This window comes from Sinocyclocheilus grahami, unplaced genomic scaffold (genome assembly GCF_001515645.1).
Source record: "Sinocyclocheilus grahami isolate Dianchi unplaced genomic scaffold, SAMN03320097.WGS_v1.1 scaffold989.1, whole genome shotgun sequence".
Taxonomy (NCBI): Eukaryota; Metazoa; Chordata; class Actinopteri; order Cypriniformes; family Cyprinidae; genus Sinocyclocheilus; species Sinocyclocheilus grahami.
Window position 1 is genome coordinate 132,939 of NW_015506168.1, and position 23,552 is coordinate 156,490.

Below are 23,552 nucleotides of genomic sequence, written 5' to 3' on the forward strand. Positions count from 1 at the left end.
ACACTAGACAGTTTGGTAACGGCACATTAAATATAAATGGCTCATAAAATATTTAGTTGGATTCACTGAGGTAGAAAAGCAATGTGCTGAACAATACTCCGTTTAAGCGGCTCTTCATTGGCAGTCACTGGATGTATTAGAAAACAGCATGGCGTAATCTGTTTTAATTTTGACGTATGGTAATTTTATTCTGTTTTATAATGACCATAAATATGGCAAAACAAACTAGTTCATCGTCTTGTGTTCTGTGACCGAGCTTCAGCCGAAATCCTCGTCTGATTCGGAGAGACTACAAGAGCAGCAAAAAAGTCAAATCTAAAAGTAGCCTGTATATATTCATAATATCATAAATGTACAGTAAGAAGATCATCATGAAGGGCAACTTGTTTTCCATTTTTATTTAATCACACTTCTTCATGTTAATGTCCAGCTGTTAGCTGCTCTCATTTGCTCCAAGTTTCAAAATAGTAGTTTTGTAAAGAAATTAATAAATGGGTACAATATTTTATCCAGCTACAAAATCAAAATGATTGCTATTTGCATCCGTTTATGGCATAATGTACAGGAAATGTGTGCTATGTTTAATGTTGTGTCTGTGCTTAATTATCACAAACGGATCTGTTGATATGGTTCATTAAGGTTTATAGCAGGTGTTGTTATCAGTCATTAACTAAAAATCTATAAACCAATAAAGAGTTTATGGCTGTATGCATGCAGACACACAGATATTAAAAGGAAATATTTGCTATACAGTACAATAAAGACTATTTAAGAAACCATAAATATTATTATTGCATTAAATATTAATTCCACGCATACAATATTCAATGCCACATGAAAACAACACGTGTTGTTTCAAACTTAGTTAATCAAACCAATCTTTGAACTAATATGGTGCGATAGCAATAGAGATGATCGCTCACAAATGAGGAAAATGTACCATTGGACAATTTGAGATGGATTAAAGCCAAACACCAAGACCGTTGATGTCAGTCATGATCGAACTCAAATGTACATAATAATGAAATACTAAAAGATTCAAAGAAAATACACTGAACTAAATTATAAACGCAACCCTTTTGTTTTTGCCCCCATTATTCATGAGCTGAACTCAAAGATCTAAGACTTTTTCTATGTACACAAAAGGCCTGTTTCTCTGAAATATTGTTCACAAATCTGTCTAAATCTGTGTTAGTGAGCACTTCTCCTTTGCCGAGATAAGGCACACCTGTGCAATAATCATGCTGTCTAATCAGCATCTTGATATGCCACACCTGTGAGGTGGATGGATTATCCCGGCAAAGGAGAAGTGCTCACTAACACAGATTTGTGAACAATATTTCAGAGAAACAGGCCTTTTGTGTACATAGAAAAAGTCTTAGATCTTTGAGTTCAGCTCATGAAAAATGGGGGCAAAAACAAAAGTGTTGCGTTTATAATTTTGTTCAGTGTGGAAATAAAGGCTTAAACCAAAACCACTTGGCAAGGATTGGCTAGTTCTAGAAAGAACAATAATTGATCATTTTTCTTATGCTAACTTTGATGGTTGATCTCAATGAATTCAATAAACGCTATATTTGTTTAAGTGAGAAAACAGAATGCTAGGTCTAAATGGATATTGTCAAGACATTTGATGTTTAACCCTACTTTGCATGTTTTACTAAGTTAGATTTACATAACACATCTGCAAATTCGGATTAAATTCCAATTGGTCATACTAGATGGCGACTAAAACATAAATGAAATAATATTAGCCAATGAAATATGTTAGATCTTGGCACAACTAAAAAACATTCACCATTACATTGCGTTGAAAATTCCCACCAAATATTCTTGGTGATCCCTGTCCAATAGTTCTCACTCATAAAGGCTTAAACCAAAACCACTCGGCAAGGATTGGCTAGTTCTAGAAAGAACAATAATTGATCATTTTTCTTATGCTAACTTTGATGGTTGATCTCAATGAATTCAATAAACGCTATATTTGTTTAAGTGAGAAAACAGAATGCTAGGTCTAAATGGATATTGTCAAGACATTTGATGTTTAACCCTACTTTGCATGTTTTACTAAGTTAGATTTACATAACACATCTGCAAATTCGGATTAAATTCCAATTGGTCATACTAGATGGCGACTAAAACATAAATGAAATAATATTAGCCAATGAAATATGTTAGATCTTGGCACAACTAAAAAACATTCACCATTACATTGCGTTGAAAATTCCCACCAAATATTCTTGGTGATCCCTGTCCAATAGTTCTCACTCCAAACCACTTTATTTCTTTCAACTGTGAGCTGCGTGGAGGTGCCAGAATACTTCTGCTTTTAAGGAAGTGAAGCGCAGCAGGTTTTGCGTCACTCACATCTCCACGCAGTCCAGCAGCTGCGGGGTGTGCTGTCGAGGCAGTGCGCACTACAGAGTGAACACTAACCACTGCAGAGCACTGACAGCAGAGCAGAGGAGAGGAGAGGCGCGGGTTCAAACTTGCGCAGCAGCACAGACTGAAGACTGAAGAGAGAATAACGCTGAACACAGTGACAGGTAAGAGAAACAGCAGTCTGCTAGTGATGTGTCTGAGCTGTAGTGAGAGAGGAGGAGCACTTAGAAGTCTTGTGAAGATGTGAAACTCAAGTTAGAATCTCGTTGTTATGAAACGAACACAATGCTCTATTGTGTGTCTGGCGACTAACACGATCTCTTTCAGTTTCTTTTGAAAGACTGGAGCGAGACTGGAGACTTTTAAGCTGCCACACTGATGTTACTGCTACTGTGAGTTTTATACATAAGTTATGCAACACTCCTGCTTATTTTAACCGGTGATAAGCACCAGAGGAGGAAAAGACAACACACTTTTCATCAAACACTGACTTGGGTCAGCTTTCTAGACAGCATCACTGTTGAGGGATTGTTAACGCCTCAGGGGAAAAACGTTTTCACAACACTGTGTCTTGGTTGCAGTTGGGTTACATCACAAGATTGAAAATTAGAAGCCATATTTAAAATAAAAACATAATTTAACCAAAACAAATTTGTCATTTACATGTTTGAAGGTACTGGAAATGTTAGACAAACAATTTGTATTGTACTTCTATTTTATGTTGTTTATTTATTTTGCACTAATGAAATGAGTAGTGCCTTAAAAATGATATATATTTAAAAAAAAAAAGTTTTAAATAATGCTTACTGAAGCCTCTGTTAATCTCAGGAGCCCCACATGACCTGTTGAATACTGTAACATATTTTAGGATTTTTACCCGCAAAAATACATTACAAAAAGTGACTTGAGGGAGAGTTGTGTCTATATTAGGCCTATAATACTCAAAAAAGATGATCACAATGATCAAATTCTGTTTTCACTGTAGTGTCACTATCAGTCGAGTTTAGTTGGAATCATAGTTTGGTTTGTTAGAATGAAAACTAAACAACATTGTACTGAGGTGTAACTGCATTATACACACATACATTAATACTAGTGCTGTCAAACGATTAATCACATCCAAAGTAAAAGTTTTTGTTTGCATAATATATGTATGTGTGCACTGTGTATATTTATGTATGTATAAATACACACACATGCATGTATATATTTCAGAAAAATATGTTAGGTTTATATAAAATATTTATTTATAATGTAAATATTTTAAAAAATATATATATATACTATATGTGTGTGTAACATATATTATGCAAATAAAAACTATTATTTTGTATGCGATTAATTGTGATTAATCATTTGACAGCACTAAATAATATACTTAAAGAAATAGCATAGTTCACTTAAGAACTTAATTTGAAAATGGCAAAAGGCAGCTCAAATGTATGTTCATTGTGCATCAAACCAGCACAGTTGAGTTTTCATTGATAAACTTAGTGTGTTGTTGATCAATGTAAATTAAAGGAATAGTTGAGTCGCAAATGAAATGAGCTGAAAATGTACTCCCCTCAAGCCATCCAAGATCAGGATGAGTTTGTTCTTCATCAGATTTGGAGAAATGTAGCATTGCATCAGTGTCTCAGCAATGGATGCTCTGCAGTGAATGGGTGCCGGCAGAATGAGAGTCCAAACAGCTGATAAAAACATCACAATAATCCACAGCACTCCAGTCCATCAGTTAATGTCTTGAGAAGTGGAGAAAATAAAAAAATAAAATAAATAAATAAATCCATCAAGGCATTTCAACTTTAAACCATCTTATGGTTCTGGCCATAATCCATAAGAAAGCTTCCTCCAGTGAAAAAAGTGTTCTGGTCTGAATCAGGAGAGAAATCTGCACAGATCAAGCACTGTTTACAAGCCAAAACAAAACGGCTCTAAACACATATGTGGCTGGATTTTGATGTGAGAGACAACAGCAGATGGACTTTATCACTGGAGGAAGCTTTCTTATGGATTATGGCCAGAACCATAAGATGGTTTAAAGTTGAAATGCCTTGATGGATTTATTTATTTATTTTATTTTTTATTTTCTCCACTTCTCAAGACATTAACTGATGGACTGGAGTGCTGTGGATTATTTTCACTGGAGGAAGCTTTCTTATGGATTATGGCCAGAACCATAAGATGGTTTAAAGTTGAAATGCCTTGATGGATTTATTTATTTATTTTATTTTTTTATTTTCTCCACTTCTCAAGACATTAACTGATGGACTGGAGTGCTGTGGATTATTGTGATGTTTTTATCAGCTGTTTGGACTCTCATTCTGACGGCACCCATTCACTGCAGAGCATCCATTGCTGAGACACTGATGCAATGCTACATTTCTCCAAACCTGATGAAGACACAAACTCATCCTAATCTCGTATGGAGGATGAGCACATTTTTAGCAAAGTAAACCACTAGATTCATACTTTTGGAATCTCATAAATTAGTTGTTGTTATGTTCACTACAAATGAAGTTCATTGTTTTGTTCTTATTTGGTTCTCCATAATCATGTCGGTTTGAGTCATACGCTTTGTTCATTTTATGTCAAAATAGAGTATAAATCCTCCCCTGTGAATTCAAGGTCAGAATAACATTATATCTAATACAGAAGTCATCAAGTCGTTATCCAAGAAAAATACAGATGATAGTTTCTATTTTATCTGAACTCTGAGGTTACATTGTAAAGCAGAGAATTAAGGCAATGTGTGCTTGATGATAAAAACAAGTTGCGTGCAAGAAAGTCCAGAACTATCAATCCTAGTCTATTACGGTATGATTAAAACTGCTTGGCTTAGCTTTTTCATTCTTTCATACAGCTCCTCGTGCTTCTGCTCTGATTTAGGGTTTATGAGGGGATTGTTCAGGAACTCTGGTCTAAATATAATGAAGTCCACACATCAGGCTTCTTGAATCATGGCTGTCTATTGGGTTCCTGGTAATAAGTCTCACTTACTGCTGAATCACCCTTGTGTTTATGCACCATTCCTGCCTGTGTTAAGGGTTTATTTTCCTCTCAGATGTGTTTATGAGTTTATCCAGAAGTATAATGTGTCACTGCAGAACATTAGTGTGTTACTATATTGCAGAAATTATTTGAGCATAAATTGAGCTGTGTGTGGTATTTAACACGACTCAACGTGACATGTGTGTGGTATTTCCAATAACTCTTTAGAGAAGTATCTGAGAATGATTGGGAGGAAATGTAAAAGTGGTTTCTGAATTAGTAAAACGATGACGTCTATCATGTCTGTGATGATTCAGAGCTTCCTAAACTAGGATTCACAAACTCCTGTGGGTTGATGAAAAGCTAATAACTAAATGAATCATTAAAAAAAAAGAAAATGTATAGTAAGTAGATCATTTTCAATTGAAAACAATTCAAATAAGAGATGATTATTTTTGTATCCTCCTTCCGTGAGTGAAATAACGAACTCCTGTATTGTTCCTGTGCCGTTAATCGGCTGTTTTGAATCCGTTGTGAAGGGTTTAGTGTAGTAAGTCACAGGCCTTCAGCTTCATGTGTTTTCTTCCTTTACTCTGGATTCTGAGCCGCTTGTCATATTTTCCGCTCTGTGGTGTAACATCCTTACAGCTCCCACTTGGCTGATGGGAGGCAAACAGCGCTTCAACTTCACTATCTAAGCGCTTTAACTAGACTAAAGTGTTCTGTACATGTTTGTATTTTCTCTTCATCTTGTGTTTTTCCCAACCCCAAGTAGGTGACTCATAGTTCCTGGAGTATCTTCAGTTTTCTCTTGGTTTATTATGATTCGTTTTGAAATGCGTGGTTTCTAGGTTCAGTGGTTGCTCCAGCTTCCGACAGTTTTGATTTGGTGACTAACTGGTAATGGACAGCCTGATGGTATTCTTGTCACTGTCTTTAGCTACTCCAGCCACTTTATTTTACATTTATGCATTTGGGAGATGTTTTTATTAGGGATGCAGCCAATCAATTGTTTAGTGGCCGATTGTTTGAGATCAAAAGGGGGTGGGAAAAAAAAGTGTCAGACAGCAACTTATGTGTGTAGAATTTAGGGCTGTTGAAGTTAATGCAATAATAATGCATGAATGCAATCTCACTTTAATGCTTTAAAAAAAATAGCACAGTTAGCACAGGCTCTTTGACCTCATGAATCAGCTGTGGTTTAAACCAGGGATGCCAAGTCCACAGTTTTTCCCTTCACCAGACATTATTTGTAATACACCTCCCATCCAGTAATCACATAAAACTTTGTGATTTGTTACTTCTGATATGAAACAAAGTCTCAGAGGTCACATTCTGTCCATTTTATCACGAAATTCAAACATCAAAATGTTGTTTTGATGCTCTTAAATGTTTCAACTGTGGAAAAATAGAACATCTTGTGATCCGTATGTCACTTTACTTCGCATTTACCTCCGGAAAGTTATCCAATGTGCATATCCAAAAAATACAACAACAACTGCTACTTATACAGAGCTGGGTAGATTATTTATAAATCACAATCCGTTACTGATTCTAAATTACATGAAACTATAAAACTGTAGATAGCAATGTAATCCACTACATTATACATTTTTAGGTAATGTAATCTGACTGCCTTTTGATTACATTTAGATTACTTTTGAACTACCTCTAAATAGGATAATTGTGTACCATATTGATATAAAAACACAAAGAGAAAGAAACCTGAAGTGCATTAAACGTTGGCAGATGGCATTCTGAATAATCACTATAGGTATCAGCAGAGAAATTTAGTATCGTGCATTTCTAGTTTTTATCTAAAATGACTTGCATTGCATTTAAAGTATACATTTAATCAGTTCTTGCATACTCTGGAAATCAAACCCATAGTAGGGCACTATAACGAACTGTAGGAAATGAACCTTTCTGTGGATAAAATGTGCTTCTTTATTTTGAATAATCGCTGGGATCAGATCATGTTCCAGAATCACACAAGGGTTCTTACTTTTACATGTTATTTGAACATAAATGTGTGTTGGCAGTGTTTGTACACATCCATCCTAATGATAAAACTCCACCCAGTGGTATGTTTTAAATCTCTATAAATAATATCCCCTTTCTCAAATCAAGTCATTCTCAGATTCTTGGCTGTGTGACGTCACACAGACCCAGGCCCCTCCCACGATTGTTGATTGACGCTGGTGTTTTAGCTTAGCTCCGCCCTGAGTGACTGTCATCACTCCGCCATTGTTTCACCGCCGGAGCAGATGTAGACCAGAATGACTCCTGAGCGATTGAGGTGTTCTGTTGTTGGATGTAATAATGAACAGCAGTCGTCATTTACTCCCGACATCTGAGCCGCTGAAGACGCAGTGGATTACATTGTTTCTGAAGGGAATGCGCCCCCGATCGACATAAATGCGTCTATGTTCACACAAATCATTCGTGATCCGACTTCACCTAAGAAGAAGTGAGTATTCTTAGTAGTAAAGGTTCTTTTATGAATCTTTGCAAATCGCCTTTCCTAATAATGTGCTAGTTAGCGAGTTCCGCGGCTAAATTAAACAGTCTCATGAGGACAGCTCATCGCCCCACGGAAGAGAGGGGTGGGGTCAGCAGAGCTCATTAGCATTTAAAGGGAGTGTGTAGAATTTAGGGCTGTTGAAGTTAATGCAATAATAATGCATGAATGCAATCTCACTTTAATGCTTTAAAAAAAATAGCACAGTTAGCACAGGCTCTTTGACCTCATGAATCAGCTGTGGTTTAAACCAGGGATGCCAAGTCCACAGTTTTTCCCTTCACCAGACATTATTTGTAATACACCTCCCATCCAGTAATCACATAAAACTTTGTGATTTGTTACTTCTGATATGAAACAAAGTCTCAGAGGTCACATTCTGTCCATTTTATCACGAAATTCAAACATCAAAATGTTGTTTTGATGCTCTTAAATGTTTCAACTGTGGAAAAATAGAACATCTTGTGATCCGTATGTCACTTTACTTCGCATTTACCTCCGGAAAGTTATCCAATGTGCATATCCAAAAAATACAACAACAACTGCTACTTATACAGAGCTGGGTAGATTATTTATAAATCACAATCCGTTACTGATTCTAAATTACATGAAACTATAAAACTGTAGATAGCAATGTAATCCACTACATTATACATTTTTAGGTAATGTAATCTGACTGCCTTTTGATTACATTTAGATTACTTTTGAACTACCTCTAAATAGGATAATTGTGTACCATATTGATATAAAAACACAAAGAGAAAGAAACCTGAAGTGCATTAAACGTTGGCAGATGGCATTCTGAATAATCACTATAGGTATCAGCAGAGAAATTTAGTATCGTGCATTTCTAGTTTTTATCTAAAATGACTTGCATTGCATTTAAAGTATACATTTAATCAGTTCTTGCATACTCTGGAAATCAAACCCATAGTAGGGCACTATAACGAACTGTAGGAAATGAACCTTTCTGTGGATAAAATGTGCTTCTTTATTTTGAATAATCGCTGGGATCAGATCATGTTCCAGAATCACACAAGGGTTCTTACTTTTACATGTTATTTGAACATAAATGTGTGTTGGCAGTGTTTGTACACATCCATCCTAATGATAAAACTCCACCCAGTGGTATGTTTTAAATCTCTATAAATAATATCCCCTTTCTCAAATCAAGTCATTCTCAGATTCTTGGCTGTGTGACGTCACACAGACCCAGGCCCCTCCCACGATTGTTGATTGACGCTGGTGTTTTAGCTTAGCTCCGCCCTGAGTGACTGTCATCACTCCGCCATTGTTTCACCGCCGGAGCAGATGTAGACCAGAATGACTCCTGAGCGATTGAGGTGTTCTGTTGTTGGATGTAATAATGAACAGCAGTCGTCATTTACTCCCGACATCTGAGCCGCTGAAGACGCAGTGGATTACATTGTTTCTGAAGGGAATGCGCCCCCGATCGACATAAATGCGTCTATGTTCACACAAATCATTCGTGATCCGACTTCACCTAAGAAGAAGTGAGTATTCTTAGTAGTAAAGGTTCTTTTATGAATCTTTGCAAATCGCCTTTCCTAATAATGTGCTAGTTAGCGAGTTCCGCGGCTAAATTAAACAGTCTCATGAGGACAGCTCATCGCCCCACGGAAGAGAGGGGTGGGGTCAGCAGAGCTCATTAGCATTTAAAGGGAAATGCAACAAAACGGCTCGCTGTGAACAGAGCTGATTTCGACAGGGTAAAAAGGGGGTTTTTTACACTACCATTGAGAAATTTTAATCAATGCATGTTATAGACTATTCATTAAGACCCTAAAGAATCATATCAACTTGTGGGAAATGGGCATCCGATGACCCCTTTAATATCAAATGAAAATCCACCTTTATGCTTATCATGCCAGTCGAGTCCAGTATTTCTTAACATATTTGATTAAATTGTGCTGGTTTAAGTTGTCTTAGGACATCATATTATTCAGATACAAATACATACATTCAAATACGTTTTTAACAGAGTCAACCCTGAATTCATATTGTGTTTTCATCTAAAGCAAACCTTAGGGTGTTATTTTTTTTGTTGTCTTTTTTAGTATTTTAACTTACCATGAAAATAGCCAAGGAACCTGGCATAGTTTTAAATCACCAACAAACCAACATCAAGACCAGCTTGTGATGACATAAAAATGCTGAATTACTAAGATACTAGGATATCAGTCTTTGAGCAGAAGTGTATGTGGCATAAGTACAAGTCAAGAGCACAAACCCACTTTTGTTGTTACAGTTATCAGGATTTAATACACGCAGTGAAAAATTTGCAATGAAGAGGTGTGGCTGACCTTATTGCATATGCAATTGTAGGAGTTTTACTTTCAGAAGAAACATTTATGGGAGTATTTAAATTAATCACACAACATGATTTACTAAGGTTTGCCGTAGTCAGTTTACTGGTATTTGCACCAATTATGTAATCCCTTAAACTAGCATGTTTTAACTCAGTTTGCACCTGTGTTGTTAGATTACACAGACATTGATGATTGATTAGAAATGATCTGACTGTGTCAGTGTCACCCGCAGGACTATCCACACTCTAAAAAATGCTGGGTTAAATACAACCCATTGTTGGGTAAAATATGGACAAACCCAGCGATTGGGTTGTTTTGACCCAGCATTTGGGTTACTACCCAGAAGGTTGGGTTGGGACCTGGATTGATTTGATGGCGCCGCAAATGGCAGCCAGGATGCTGAGCTCAACGATTCTTCTATTGCTTTTGTTTGTTTGTTCTGTGTTTTGTCATTCTTCTTCTATAAGTTTTACCAGAGACGAACTCCTTAACATTAAGCAGCACACCCCAGACAATATTTTTCCGGTTTTTGATTATTCGGACGTTTTGTTGGACATTCTAGTCGGAGGTACAGCGGTGTTGTTCAAACACGCGTGCAGACGCAGAAGAGGGAAACGCGCCGGCGCCCTGGTGAAGCTCCGCGCGCGCGGCTTTCAGACTGCGCTCCCAAGCATTCAGAAGTTAATCAACGGATTAACTTCTTCTCCTCACCCGCACCAACAAGGACTTTTCAAACTCTGCTGCACTGTGCTTCATTGAAACCTGGCTGAGTGAAGCCATTCCGGACAACGCGCTTCATCTGGCATAGTTTTAAATCACCAACAAACCAACATCAAGACCAGCTTGTGATGACATAAAAATGCTGAATTACTAAGATACTAGTATATCAGTCTTTGAGCAGAAGTGTATGTGGCATAAGTACAAGTCAAGAGCACAAACCCACTTTTGTTGTTACAGTTATCAGGATTTAATACACGCAGTGAAAAATTTGCAATGAAGAGGTGTGGCTGACCTTATTGCATATGCAATTGTAGGAGTTTTACTTTCAGAAGAAACATTTATGGGAGTATTTAAATGAATCACACAACATGATTTACTAAGGTTTGCCGTAGTCAGTTTACTGGTATTTGCACCAATTATGTAATCCCTTAAACTAGCATGTCTTAACTCAGTTTGCACCTGTGTTGTTAGATTACACAGACATTGATGATTGATTAGAAATGATCTGACTGTGTCAGTGTCACCCGCAGGACTATCCACACTCTAAAAAATGCTGGGTTAAATGCAACCCATTGTTGGGTAAAATATGGACAAACCCAGCGATTGGGTTGTTTTGACCCAGCATTTGGGTTACTACCCAGAAGGTTGGGTTGGGACCTGGATTGATTTGATGGCGCCGCAAATGGCAGCCAGGATGCTGAGCTCAACGATTCTTCTATTGCTTTTGTTTGTTTGTTCTGTGTTTTGTCATTCTTCTTCTATAAGTTTTACCAGAGACGAACTCCTTAACATTAAGCAGCACACCCCAGACAATATTTTTCCGGTTTTTGATTATTCGGACGTTTTGTTGGACATTCTAGTCGGAGGTACAGCGGTGTTGTTCAAACACGCGTGCAGACGCAGAAGAGGGAAACGCGCCGGCGCCCTGGTGAAGCTCCGCGCGCGCGGCTTTCAGACTGCGCTCCCAAGCATTCAGAAGTTAATCAACGGATTAACTTCTTCTCCTCACCCGCACCAACAAGGACTTTTCAAACTCTGCTGCACTGTGCTTCACTGAAACCTGGCTGAGTGAAGCCATTCCGGACAACGCGCTTCATCTGCCGGGCTTCCAGCTGTTCAGAGCGGATCGCATCGCGGAGTTAACGGGGAAAACCAGAGGTGGTGGATTGTGTTTCTACATCAACGAAAGTTGGTGTTCAGATGTAACAACGCTGAAAAAGGTATGCTGTCCTAATTTAGAGGCACTCATCATAAACTGTAAACCGTGCGGGAGTTTTCCTCTTTCATTCTTGTGAATGTGTACGTGCCTCCGGACGCGTGCGTGAGCGCCGCGATGCAACAGCTGGCCGAACAAATAACTGAAATGGAGCAAAGGTACCCAGACTCTATTTTAATCATTCTTGGAGACTTTAACAAATCAAATCTCTCCCGTGAACTGCCAAAATACAAGCAGCACATTACGTGTCCACCAGAGACAGCACTATTTTGGATCACTGTTACACAGCAATAAAGGATGCATATCACTCTGTCCCACGAGCAGCTTTGGGGCTCTCTGATCACTGTTTAGTTCATCTAATACCGACCTACAGGCAGAAACTGAAATCAGCTAAACCTGTATTAAGGACTGTAAAAAGATGGACTAATGAAGCAGAGCAGGATTTACAAGCTTGTTTTGACCTCACTGATTGGAGCGTCTTTGAAGCTGCTGCCACCGGTCTGGACGAGCTCACAGAGACTGTAACATCTTATATCAGTTTCTGTGAAGACATGTGCATTCCTACCAGGACTCACTTAACTTACAACAATGACAAACCATGGTTCACTGCAAAACTCAGACAGCTCCGTCAGGCCAAAGAAGATGCTCACAGGAAGGGGGATAATGTCTTCCAATCGCTGGGTCTGTCCATATTTTACCCAATGCTGGGTTGTATTTAACCCAGCATTTTTTAGAGTTGTGTTCTCACATTAATTTGCCCCGTTTAGTAAATCTGGCTCTATGTGGTCTGACAGAGTGTTTGCTGGATAGTAATGCATGTGTTTTGAGGGTGTGCAGAGAACCGGGCCAGTTTGACATCAAGTGGAAAAATGGCAAATTGGATTTCTGAAAGCCATTGGTCTCTCATTTAGGTGAGACAACAGCGTGCCAAGAAGACAACTAAACCGGGCCAGTTTGACATCAAGTGGAAAAATGGCAAATTGGATTTCTGAAAGCCACTGGTCTCTCATTTAGGTGAGACAACAGCGTGCCAAGAAGACAACTGCAGCACTGACCTTTTGATGACAAATAAAAGCATGGCCTCCAGGCCTGATGTTTGCTAACAGCAGCTTTGTGCCACTTCTCCGGCATTGTTACTGTAACAATGGCTCTTTGTTCTGTTATACAAGCGATCATGAATTTGTGCAGCCTCCCATATGCCAGCTCACGATGACTGTTGACAGGCAGAAATCGCTTGTATGCCGCTGTCATCCGTGTGTCCTCAGGCTTCGGCACGAGTTTGCGACTAGGTCTGGGCTTGGTTCTTAAAGGTTTTTGAAGATAGCTGTCTGTCTTAACTCTTTCTTTTTGTAACATTAGGTCTGGTCCATTTTTGTATAGCATCATAATGTTTCTGCTAAGTTACTTTTCAAAACAAAAACAAGTGTCATTTATAATATGTTCTATGCTCATACATTAAAAATGCAAGAAGAGTAACAGTTGCAACATGCAGCTTTTGTTTGTCTACTCTCCAATAATAAGTGTTTTAAATGAACTGGAGTCTGGTCTGACTCTGTATTTTGCTCATCTCGCTCTTGACCAGAAAGAGGAAAAATAGTGATATTACTGCTGATTTGGCCATTCCTTTATATTGATTAAATATCCAGCTCAACTTTTTTTCTTTTGTAAGCTACAGCAGTTCTATACTTACCTATAGTCTTCTATTGGCTGTGTTAAACCTCCAGGTGTTCAGGTGAAAGAAGGAAGTTCATTGAACGTTTTGAAACAAACACCCAAGAATATTTGGAAATGTACAAATGATAAGTAAGGTGAACCAGTGGCACTTTTGTATTCTTAATGCACATTTTAGGTGAACTGCGCTGTGGTCTGAACCTGAAATAATTGGAGTGCATTTGGAGAATTCACATATAAGCAGGGGTGCACATATGTTTTTCAGTCTGGTTCTCATGAGAGCACCTGGAGATTTGAGTTGGTGCTGCTCACACTGTACATTAAATATTGCTATAGAAAATCATTAATGGTAGTAATAATAGCGTTATTGCACTTTATTCAGTTGGTTTATTTCTAAAGTAATAAATAAAGTGTAACAATACTATTATATTTGTAAATAAAAATGAGTATTAAAGGTCCCATGGCATGAAAATGTTTTTTAACATTAGTATGAGTTCCCCTAGCCTGCCTATGGTCCCCCAGTGGCTAGAAATGGCGATAGGTGTAAACCGAGCCCTGGGTATCCTGCTTCGCCTTTGAGAAAATGAAAGCTCAGATGGCCCAATCTGGAATCTTCCCTTTATGTCGTCATACGGGGAAAGGTTACCTCCCCTTTCTCTGCTTTGCCCGCCCAGAGAATTTGGCCCGCCCATGAGAAAATGAGCTACTACCGTGCGAGGCGAGCGCAATACTTTTTTTCCTCGAGAGACATTATGGCTTTTAAACGAGCAAAGCATGGCAGTTGCCCCGCCTCTCTCCTCCTCATTAGCATTTAAAGCTACAGACACAGAAATGGCACGTCCTAAGGAAAGCTCATTGTGGGACTGGCTCGTAGTGGCTGAAATTCTGCACCAAGGCTGAATTTCGGGAAAGAGACTTCAGATACAGTACTAGGGACCACTTAGGCCTATATAAAAGCATCTAAAAAGCAGCATGTCATGGGACCTTTAAATAAAAATACAATTATTTTACTGTACACTTAAAAAATACAATGCTAATATTTACTTTTTTTTATGTGAATTTTCAAAATTTTCAAACCTAAAATCAGCAAGCTTTTATTTTGGCGGGTTGCCAGCAAGTAAGTATATGCACTTTGAATGGAAATCTTACACAGTGTTACAGATAGTTGGTCTAAAACAGTGATTGTGCATTAACAGATGTCAACCGTGTCAGTACGCAAATGATCGGTCTAAACTTACCTACCCTATTGGTGGGCGGCGCTAAACAGGCAGTGATGTAGAATCGGTGGGCGGGGCTAAACAGGCAGTGATGTAGAAGCAGTCGTTGATCATCTTCTGTGGAGGTGGTGATTATCCACACTATTACATCATAGAGTAGAACATTCCACAAGCTGTCGTTGTGACAGACTGCCTTCAGTATCAGCTGTTTTTAGAGTAAAAACAAAGTTTTGAGTTCTGAAACTTACAGGATATTGACCTCTTATATGTCAAAAAAATCAAGGGAATTTTGCAACTGGAGCGCTAAATGAGTTAATTCATCAGAGGATCAGATATGCTGCTGTTTTGGCTCATTTTGAGCCGGAGTGACTGCCAGGCGTCCGAAAGTGAGTTTTGATTGAGTAACTTGTAGATCTGTGCTGCTTGAGCCACGAACTGTTTCAGATGATTCAGTCCAATTCAGTGAACTGGTTCAACTAGTTTACCAAAAAGAATCGGTTCAAAAGAATGATTCGTTCACGAACTGAACATCACTCTGGACCATTTGCCGGAGGTTCTGGATTTCAGGCAATAATGTTGTAAATAATGTTCAGTTTCTTGCACAGACTAATTATTTCACTTCATAAGACCCCAATATATCGTTAGGAGCCACAGGTATTAATTTTGTGTTCCTTGATATGATTTTTTTTTGTTTGTTAAATGGGCAGCTGCTGATCGGCATTTTATGAATGGTTTCAACTAAAAATTGTTGTTACTTTTCTATTGAAGAAAATGTCTTGAGGGTGAATAATTAACAGCAAATTTTGGGGGAACTATCCCTTTAACACATGCAAAGTCACACTGCATTGAAACCAATCACATTCAGATCTGCTTTCATTCTGGTGTGCAATGCACACATTTCACAGTCCAATTAGTCCCAGATGTTTTTTTGTTTGAAAAGCCACTTCACTTATTAGAAATGTGTCACAAATCATAGTAAAGTCGGTCACAATTTTGCAACTTAACCTGCTTTTAAACAATATGTGAAAACCACCATACAAGAAAGAGTTTTGCGTCTTCAGGTCACATACAGTATAAAGAGGTCCAGTATAAAGATGTTGACTGTCTCAATGTCTCTCTCGTCAGAGTTCAGAGACCCCTGCTGTCACCCAGCCTGCGCCATCGGCCACAATGAATGCCAAATCGGTCCTCAACAAGGTGATCTTTCTTCCCAACGACGAGAGGCTGCTGGCAGTCGTGCAGGTGAAGAGGAGGACGAAGAAAAAGATCCCGTTTTTAGCTACCGGAGGCCCTGGTGACTACACCACATTCATTTGCTTATCAGGTAACGTCTTACTGCACCACATCCCTCATTAGTGCTGTTTCACCATCACTGCTGCTCTTGTTAAGGGTCAGTGATTTGATCAAACTCCCAGCACTAACTAACTTCTCCAACACCTTTGAGCTGCAGGCATGAATCATTTCTCAAATCATGTTTATTTATAATTGGTACTTGATACTTGAATTTAGGTTAGCATGGGGATTTTAGTATAACTGAGATACTTTACATTTTTTATTAATATTTAGAAATTTATGTATTTATATTTTCTGTTATTATTTTAGTTCTAGTTTTAGTTTTTTTTAGTTTTTGTTTTTGTTGTCTTTTCTTTCTTTCTTTTTTTAAAATAGTTTTATATAGTTTTTATTTTAATTATGCAGCTTTAGTTATTTTGTACATCAGGCTGAACTAAATGACAATGAGAAATATTGCCTTGGCAACTGGACAGTGTCTTTTATGTATTTTATTTGATCTAAGTTTCTTAAGCATCAACTTAAGTATTTTAAGTAGCAAGTAAAATATTTGTGCTTGTTTGTAGGGCTGCACAATTTGGCAAAAATTTGTATGATCATATATTTAATATGATTATAAATGATGATGATGATTTTTATTAAATCTAAAAATTACTAAATAAAAACAAAATAAGTAATTTACTCTTGTAGTAATTCACTGTAAAATAAAAAATGTAGTATTTAAAATATAATATTTATTGTATACAATATAAGAAAAATAGTAAATCATAAGAAATACAAAATAATAATAATAATAATAATTTTTTACATTGCAACTGGAAAAATTACAAAACTAATATTTAATTTCTTAGTTCTTAATTTCTATATTTACATTTTTTCATATGTTGATTAGGGCTTCTCATTGCAATTTTGGGAAGATGGTTGGTTCAGGTTGCGTTTCCAAATGCATATTGTCAGAAGTTTTCTTTAGTAGAAATCTTTCTTGTCTAGAATGAGCTGCTAAGTGGACCAGACTTTATGGCTATAGTCAGAAGTGTGGTTCTGCGAGACTTCAGAAGTATTTATACCGTCTGCGATCTGCCCGCTTGTGACTGATAACACCTGTGTTCCTGAACTCTCAATGATCATCATGAGGAAATCACTGCTCTCCAAAAACTATTACTACGATGAGTGTGAGTCAAGTGGAGGCGTTTCCTCCCTGCCGGTGCCAACACACAGTCTCCTTCCAACTGTGAATCATGGTGGAGGGAATAGATGTTGTTGGTGTGCTGAGCGCCTCAGGGCCTCGACTGCTCGCCGTTACTGCGGACTAATGAATTCCAAACGCTGCTGCAGAAAGTGTGTGTGTTTCTGTGAACTCCGATTCAAAGGAAGTTGAGTAAGTCCTGAGCTCACTACCAATGAAATGTAGCACTGTTATCGAGATATCAGTATCATTAAAGAGGTGGCTGACTGTTTTTTTTCTAGGCTTGATTGTTTATGGGGTGGAGTCTAACATGTGTTAATGCGTCGTTTTTAAAAAACGCATTTTCACATAATTTACCTTTATTCTGCATTGCTCTGTCCCTTCTCTGATGAACGCTCTGATGATTTCCTGGTTTTATGAAGCCCCTCCCTCAGAAATACGCAATGGGCTCAGATTGGTTAGCTGGCCCAGTGTGTCGTGATTGGTTAAACCGCCAGTGCGTGTCTAAATGCCCCGCCCCTCACCTCAGAATGCGCTCCAGTTGTATTGTAAACAATGGCATCAATATTGCTTATCAATTTAAGCCTGATTGAGACCCAGAGAATATTAGTGAAGAGGATCGCGCAGAACCTGAGGAAACATGGCTCTTAAAGTGCCCCTATTATGGATTTTTTTTTAAATAACCTTTCATGCAGTGTGTAACACAGCTCTAAGTGAATGAAAACATCCTGCAAAGTTTTTAAATCTGAAAGTGCACCGTGTATAAAGTTATTGTCTCTCACAAGAAAGAGTCGACTCTGAATCATTGAAACGAGTCGTTTTTAAAACGAATCCCAAGCCGTTTCATGTTGAAGTCAACGTGAAACATTAGCATATTACCCACCCACTTGTTGGTCTTTTCGCGTTGGTCTGAATGAAAATGCAAATTCATTCTTTGCCACTAGGTGCCGCTTTTGGAGCAGTAAAAATAGCAGTTTCCCCGGTAACGCTGTACACAAAGCAGCACTGTGCTCACAAACGCTGCTTTATGTGTAACGCTGCTCTGGTGTAATTTGAACGGGAGCAGGTGGTCTAACAATATCCAGTTCCCGACGTCCATTTCGAACAGCATATCTGGGCTTTATTCTTATTGACCACCGGTACAGCTTGAGCTCAGGACTGTTATGCACGCATGCTTTAAACGTCACGCGTTTTATTTGCGTGGTCTGTGCACAGCATGTGCATAACGATGCTCAGAGCAGGCTGTACCTGTGGTAAATATACGGCCCTCAGACAGAACAGGCAGGCTGTCGATGAGTGACAGCAGAATAAGGATGGAGCGAAGTGTGGATGCGCTGTCCTTGAAGGATGTTCAACTCAGTTTCAAATACAAATTTTTGGACAACATTTTTATTTTCTCTGACACTTTTTTTCCTACTATGATGCATAAAATATTAAACGAATTTTGTGTCTTAAGATAATTCATATAAATTCAATTCAAAGTCAATAAATTCAAGACTCTTGACAAGACGAATAAAATAACATACAATTTTGTGCAGACTACACTTTTATTAGTCAGCCTATCTCTCTTTCTTTCAGTTGCGGAAATGTAAATGTGAGATTCTGGAAATGAGATCTAAATTTAGCGGGAACGGTCGGGTCGGGAAGAAAATGATTCTAAGCGGACAGCGGGTGAACAAAGAGTGAATATATAGCGGGAGCGGGTGGGTGCAGAATATAACCTTGCGGGAGCAGGACTAAAAAAACAGTCCCGCGCAGACCTCTACAACATGGGTCTAAAGTGACCAGTGACCAGATCTTTGCAAGAAATTAATTTCATCATTCAGTATTCCAGGAATTCCTCAATTAACTTGTTTTTGATCGTCACAAATCATTATTTTCATTTTTCCTTTCGAGTCGGGAAGAAAATGATTCTAAGCGGACAGCGGGTGAACAAAGAGTGAATATATAGCGGGAGCGGGTGGGTGCAGAATATAACCTTGCGGGAGCAGGACTAAAAAAACAGTCCCGCGCAGACCTCTACAACATGGGTCTAAAGTGACCAGTGACCAGATCTTTGCAAGAAATTAATTTCATCATTCAGTATTCCAGGAATTCCTCAATTAACTTGTTTTTGATCGTCACAAATCATTATTTTCATTTTTCCTTTCTTACTTTTTTAATAAAAATCATTATTGTATCACTACGCTTCTGATGCACAACATGGGTCTAAAATGACCCGTACTCATTTCCTATGTTAATTCAGTTATGGATGAGTGTTTCTTTGCTGAATCGCTGAAAGAAATGTTTCTTATCATTTATTATTCTAGGTATTCATTATATATATTGTTTTTAATTTGCACAAATCATTGTTTATTTGTCCTTTTTTACTTTATAAACAAACACAGTTTTTGTATTTCTACATCACGTTTACACACATGGGTCAAAAATGACCCATATAGAAACCTTTGATATTTGCACATTTTTTTCAAGTAGGACCATTTTTATTGCCACAACTCAACAAGCTGCGTTTGTATATTTGATGCATTTAAGTCTTATTTTAGAATTGTTTCATCACAGAAAATGTTTGATATATTTTGATATTATATTTCTCTTTCTCACTAGTAATACATTTCAAGATCAAGGCAACCTTAGCATTCAAATATTATGTCCAGTTACCTTGATCTTGAAATGTATTATTAGTGAGAAAGAGAAACATGTCCAAGACTATTAGCTAGCTTGTTGTTGACATATTCTAGCTAGCTAACTTTAGCTAGGTCAACAAAATAAAAGTTGAAATAGAAGGTTATTGTATACAAATATATATTGTCGCTGGCAAGACGGAAACCTTATTTCTACATATTTATTTTTTTATTTTTTTCATAAATCAGTACTATTTGCCTTTACGTCTGTCAGTGTTCCTGAAAAGTAACAGCTCTGCACATACAAGGTTTCTGTCTGACAGTGACAATATATAATAAGTACATACTTCATCAACTCTTTGATGTGCATTTAAAAATATTCTTGTCCTTTTATTTTCTTTATCCTGAGTGTTAGTATGGCTGGTCCTAGTCATTCAAGATTAATGGCTGAAATGTTTGTAGAGATGCTGCATGATGAACAGGATAAGGAAGATGAGGCATTTTTTTTGTCTTGATTCAGAGTCTGAAATATCTGATGCTGATGAATTCGACTATGTGCCTCAGGGTCAATCTGGAGTTGTGGGTGAAAATTCAGCTCTCCTAAAGAAGACTCATTTGATGACATTCAAATTTGTCTGATGAGGAAACTCAGACCCAGTCTAATAGATTGAGTAAAAAATGGTCTTGAGTGAGCATTCCCCTACTCAGGACAGAACAAGAAGCCACAATATCCTGAGGAGCTGCCCAGGACCTGGTTCACCAGCTGCTGATTTTTCTGATCCTGCACCTCTTCCTCTTCGATTGGCCCTCCTGTCTGATGTCCTCCTCTAGCGTGGTGCCCATGGTGCTGCTGGACCATCAATGCCTACACCAGGGGCAGCCAACGTCGGTCCTGGAGAGCCACAGTCCTGCAGAGTTCATCTCCAACCCTAATCAAACACACCTGAACAAAGCTAATCAAGGTCTACGGGTTACTAGAAAGCTACAGGCAGGTGAGTTTTTATCAAGGTAGAGCAAAACTGTGGCTCTCCAGGACTGACGTTGGCCACCCCTGACCTACACCAACTACACTGCACGGGTGGTGAGACCAGTGCATGTCGGCTATTCATCAAGGAGCTGGTCAAAGAGCTTGTCATGCCACATATGAAGAGGTGTTTGGAGGGCACGTCTCGCCTTCAAAACCATATTACAGAGTCAATGGGAAGATGTAGGATACAAAAAAATGAATGCAGACACCACCCGGCCAAAGGAGGACAAATTAGCGGCTGGTGTTCCCGGTGCAACAGGCCTGTGTGCAAGGAGCACAAACATGTAGTTGTCATTTGTGAGGCATGTAAGCACTAAAATGGCAATTTGAGATGTTGCAATACCCATGGGATTTTATTTTGTCAGTTTTATTTTCTTTTTTCGGTCACATACACTACAATTCACTACAGTTGAACTACAGATACACTACTGTTCAATTTCAGTGTTATCGGTTATCAGTGATACGTGTATGTTATGTGTGACAAAGTGTTAAATATGTTAACCTAAATAACTCCTAAAATGATTATTTTAACAAAATGTTGTCTTTATTCTTTTGTTTTATCACACTTGCATAAAACAAGTGTCCTTTTTGGCCCATGTGTGTAAACTCGACATAGTAACGCAAAATAAAATAATAATTAATGTTCATTGAAAACAATATATTTAGAATATTCATAGATCATGGAATATTAAATGCTGATAAAGCAAACTGATTTCAAAAGATGAAACAAAAAATGCCCAGCCATGCATGAAATAACAGGAAATGTATATGGGTCATTTTAGACCCATGCTGTGCATTAGAAGGGGTTTGCATAGCTTGTGCATCAAAAGGTTAATGGTATGTTTTTTGTTTGTTGTTGTCTCATACTTTTAGATACGCTGTTATTTGTAAATGCTACTGCTTATGCTAGCTTCTAATATACGGTTTTATCCTGATCAAAGCTTTAATACAGCACGGCAACTGCTCGCGCGTCCATGTTTAATGCTTCTCATAGCTATGTGAAAAATATCTGTCTGTCCATACACATAAAGTGTATAATTGGAACAGTTCATTGTTGGAGCTGAGCTAACGAGCTGATGATCTGAATGAGAGAGAGAGAGATACAGAGCAGGGGACGCGAGGAACAGGATTAAGAACCGCTGCTTTAAAACATTGTTTTTGAAACTTGTGAATCCGATTAGAATCGTTAGAAGACAGAAAAGCGATTCATATGAATTGATTTTTTTCGTGCACCCCTAGTTTTGGGTTTATCTGGGTTTGTGATGTCACGCACCCGGGAAGTAACTCGTTGTAGTCCCTACAAGCTGTTTTTGTAGGCATTAAACTGCCAGAAATTTAAAAGATGATATATTCGTTTGCATTGAAATTTCAGCTTTGTAACATTGCAGATATTGTTTATGTTCAAACAGCAACAATTGACACTAACTAACATTTAAAAAGTGAAATCGCAATCAACCACCCCTTTAATACAACTATTTTACTATGGTTTTATTGCATTCATGAAATGGCAGCAACATCAATATAATAAAAGACATTCAAAAAAAATTTCAATAAATGGAATGTATTAATGATAAAGTTAAATTATTTTTTTTAAGTTGTAAATAAAGTTTGTCGGAGTAGGTTTTGCAAGAAAATAGTACTTTTCATATTTAATTCAGATTAACATTTCATATTAACATTTCTTTGTTGTTCAGTTTACAAGCAGTTTCTTTATGGAATCCCATTCCACTGAATAAAAAATTAAACAAAGTAACTGTGACTTTTTATCTCACAATTGAGAGTTTACATCTCGCATTTCTGACTTTTTTCTCAGAGTTGCATGATTATAAACTTGCAATTGCTGGTTATAAAGTCAGAATTGTGAGATATACTCAGTTGTGAGACGAAAAGTCAAAATTGCAGGATATTGCAAGTTTATATCTTGCAATTCGGAGGTAAAAAAAAGTCAGAAATGCAAGATGTACACTTAAAATTGTGAGAAAAAAGTAAAAAAAAAAAGTTTATCACTTCAGGAATTTTTTTTTGCAAGAAATAGCAGGCTTCCATGAGACTTTAATTAAATGTTATTTTCTTTATTTTATATTTGTTTAATAATGATAATAAAAAATTATTATTATTATTACAGTTTGGCTGTTACTGTAGCGAAGTGACTTATCCAAAATTATATTTATTAAAACAGCACTTCTGTACAGAACATGAACATTTAGACATTTACATTTAGTCATTTTGCAGACGCTTTTATCCAAAGCGACTTACAGTTGGGGAATACATAAAGCAATTCTTCAGAAAAAGGCAAACAGACAGAGGAAGTGCTCGTAATAGCAAGTTTCTAGACATTGTTCAAATAAGTACAAGCTAGAAAGGGAAGGAATAAATAAAG

General features: G+C 37.7%; 1 protein-coding gene across 1 annotated transcript in view; it reads left to right on the forward strand.

The window, feature by feature from the left end:
• Window positions 1-2,349: 2,349 nt before the first annotated feature.
• The window catches only part of LOC107565219 (syntaxin-binding protein 6-like), a 57,159-nt gene continuing 35,956 nt past the window's right edge, over window positions 2,350-23,552 (forward strand). The window contains exons 1-2 of the mRNA XM_016250439.1: window positions 2,350-2,546; window positions 16,174-16,372. Of these exons, the coding sequence (XP_016105925.1) occupies window positions 16,219-16,372 (154 nt within the window). The 5' untranslated portion in view covers window positions 2,350-2,546; window positions 16,174-16,218. The remainder of the gene's footprint in view (window positions 2,547-16,173; window positions 16,373-23,552) is intronic.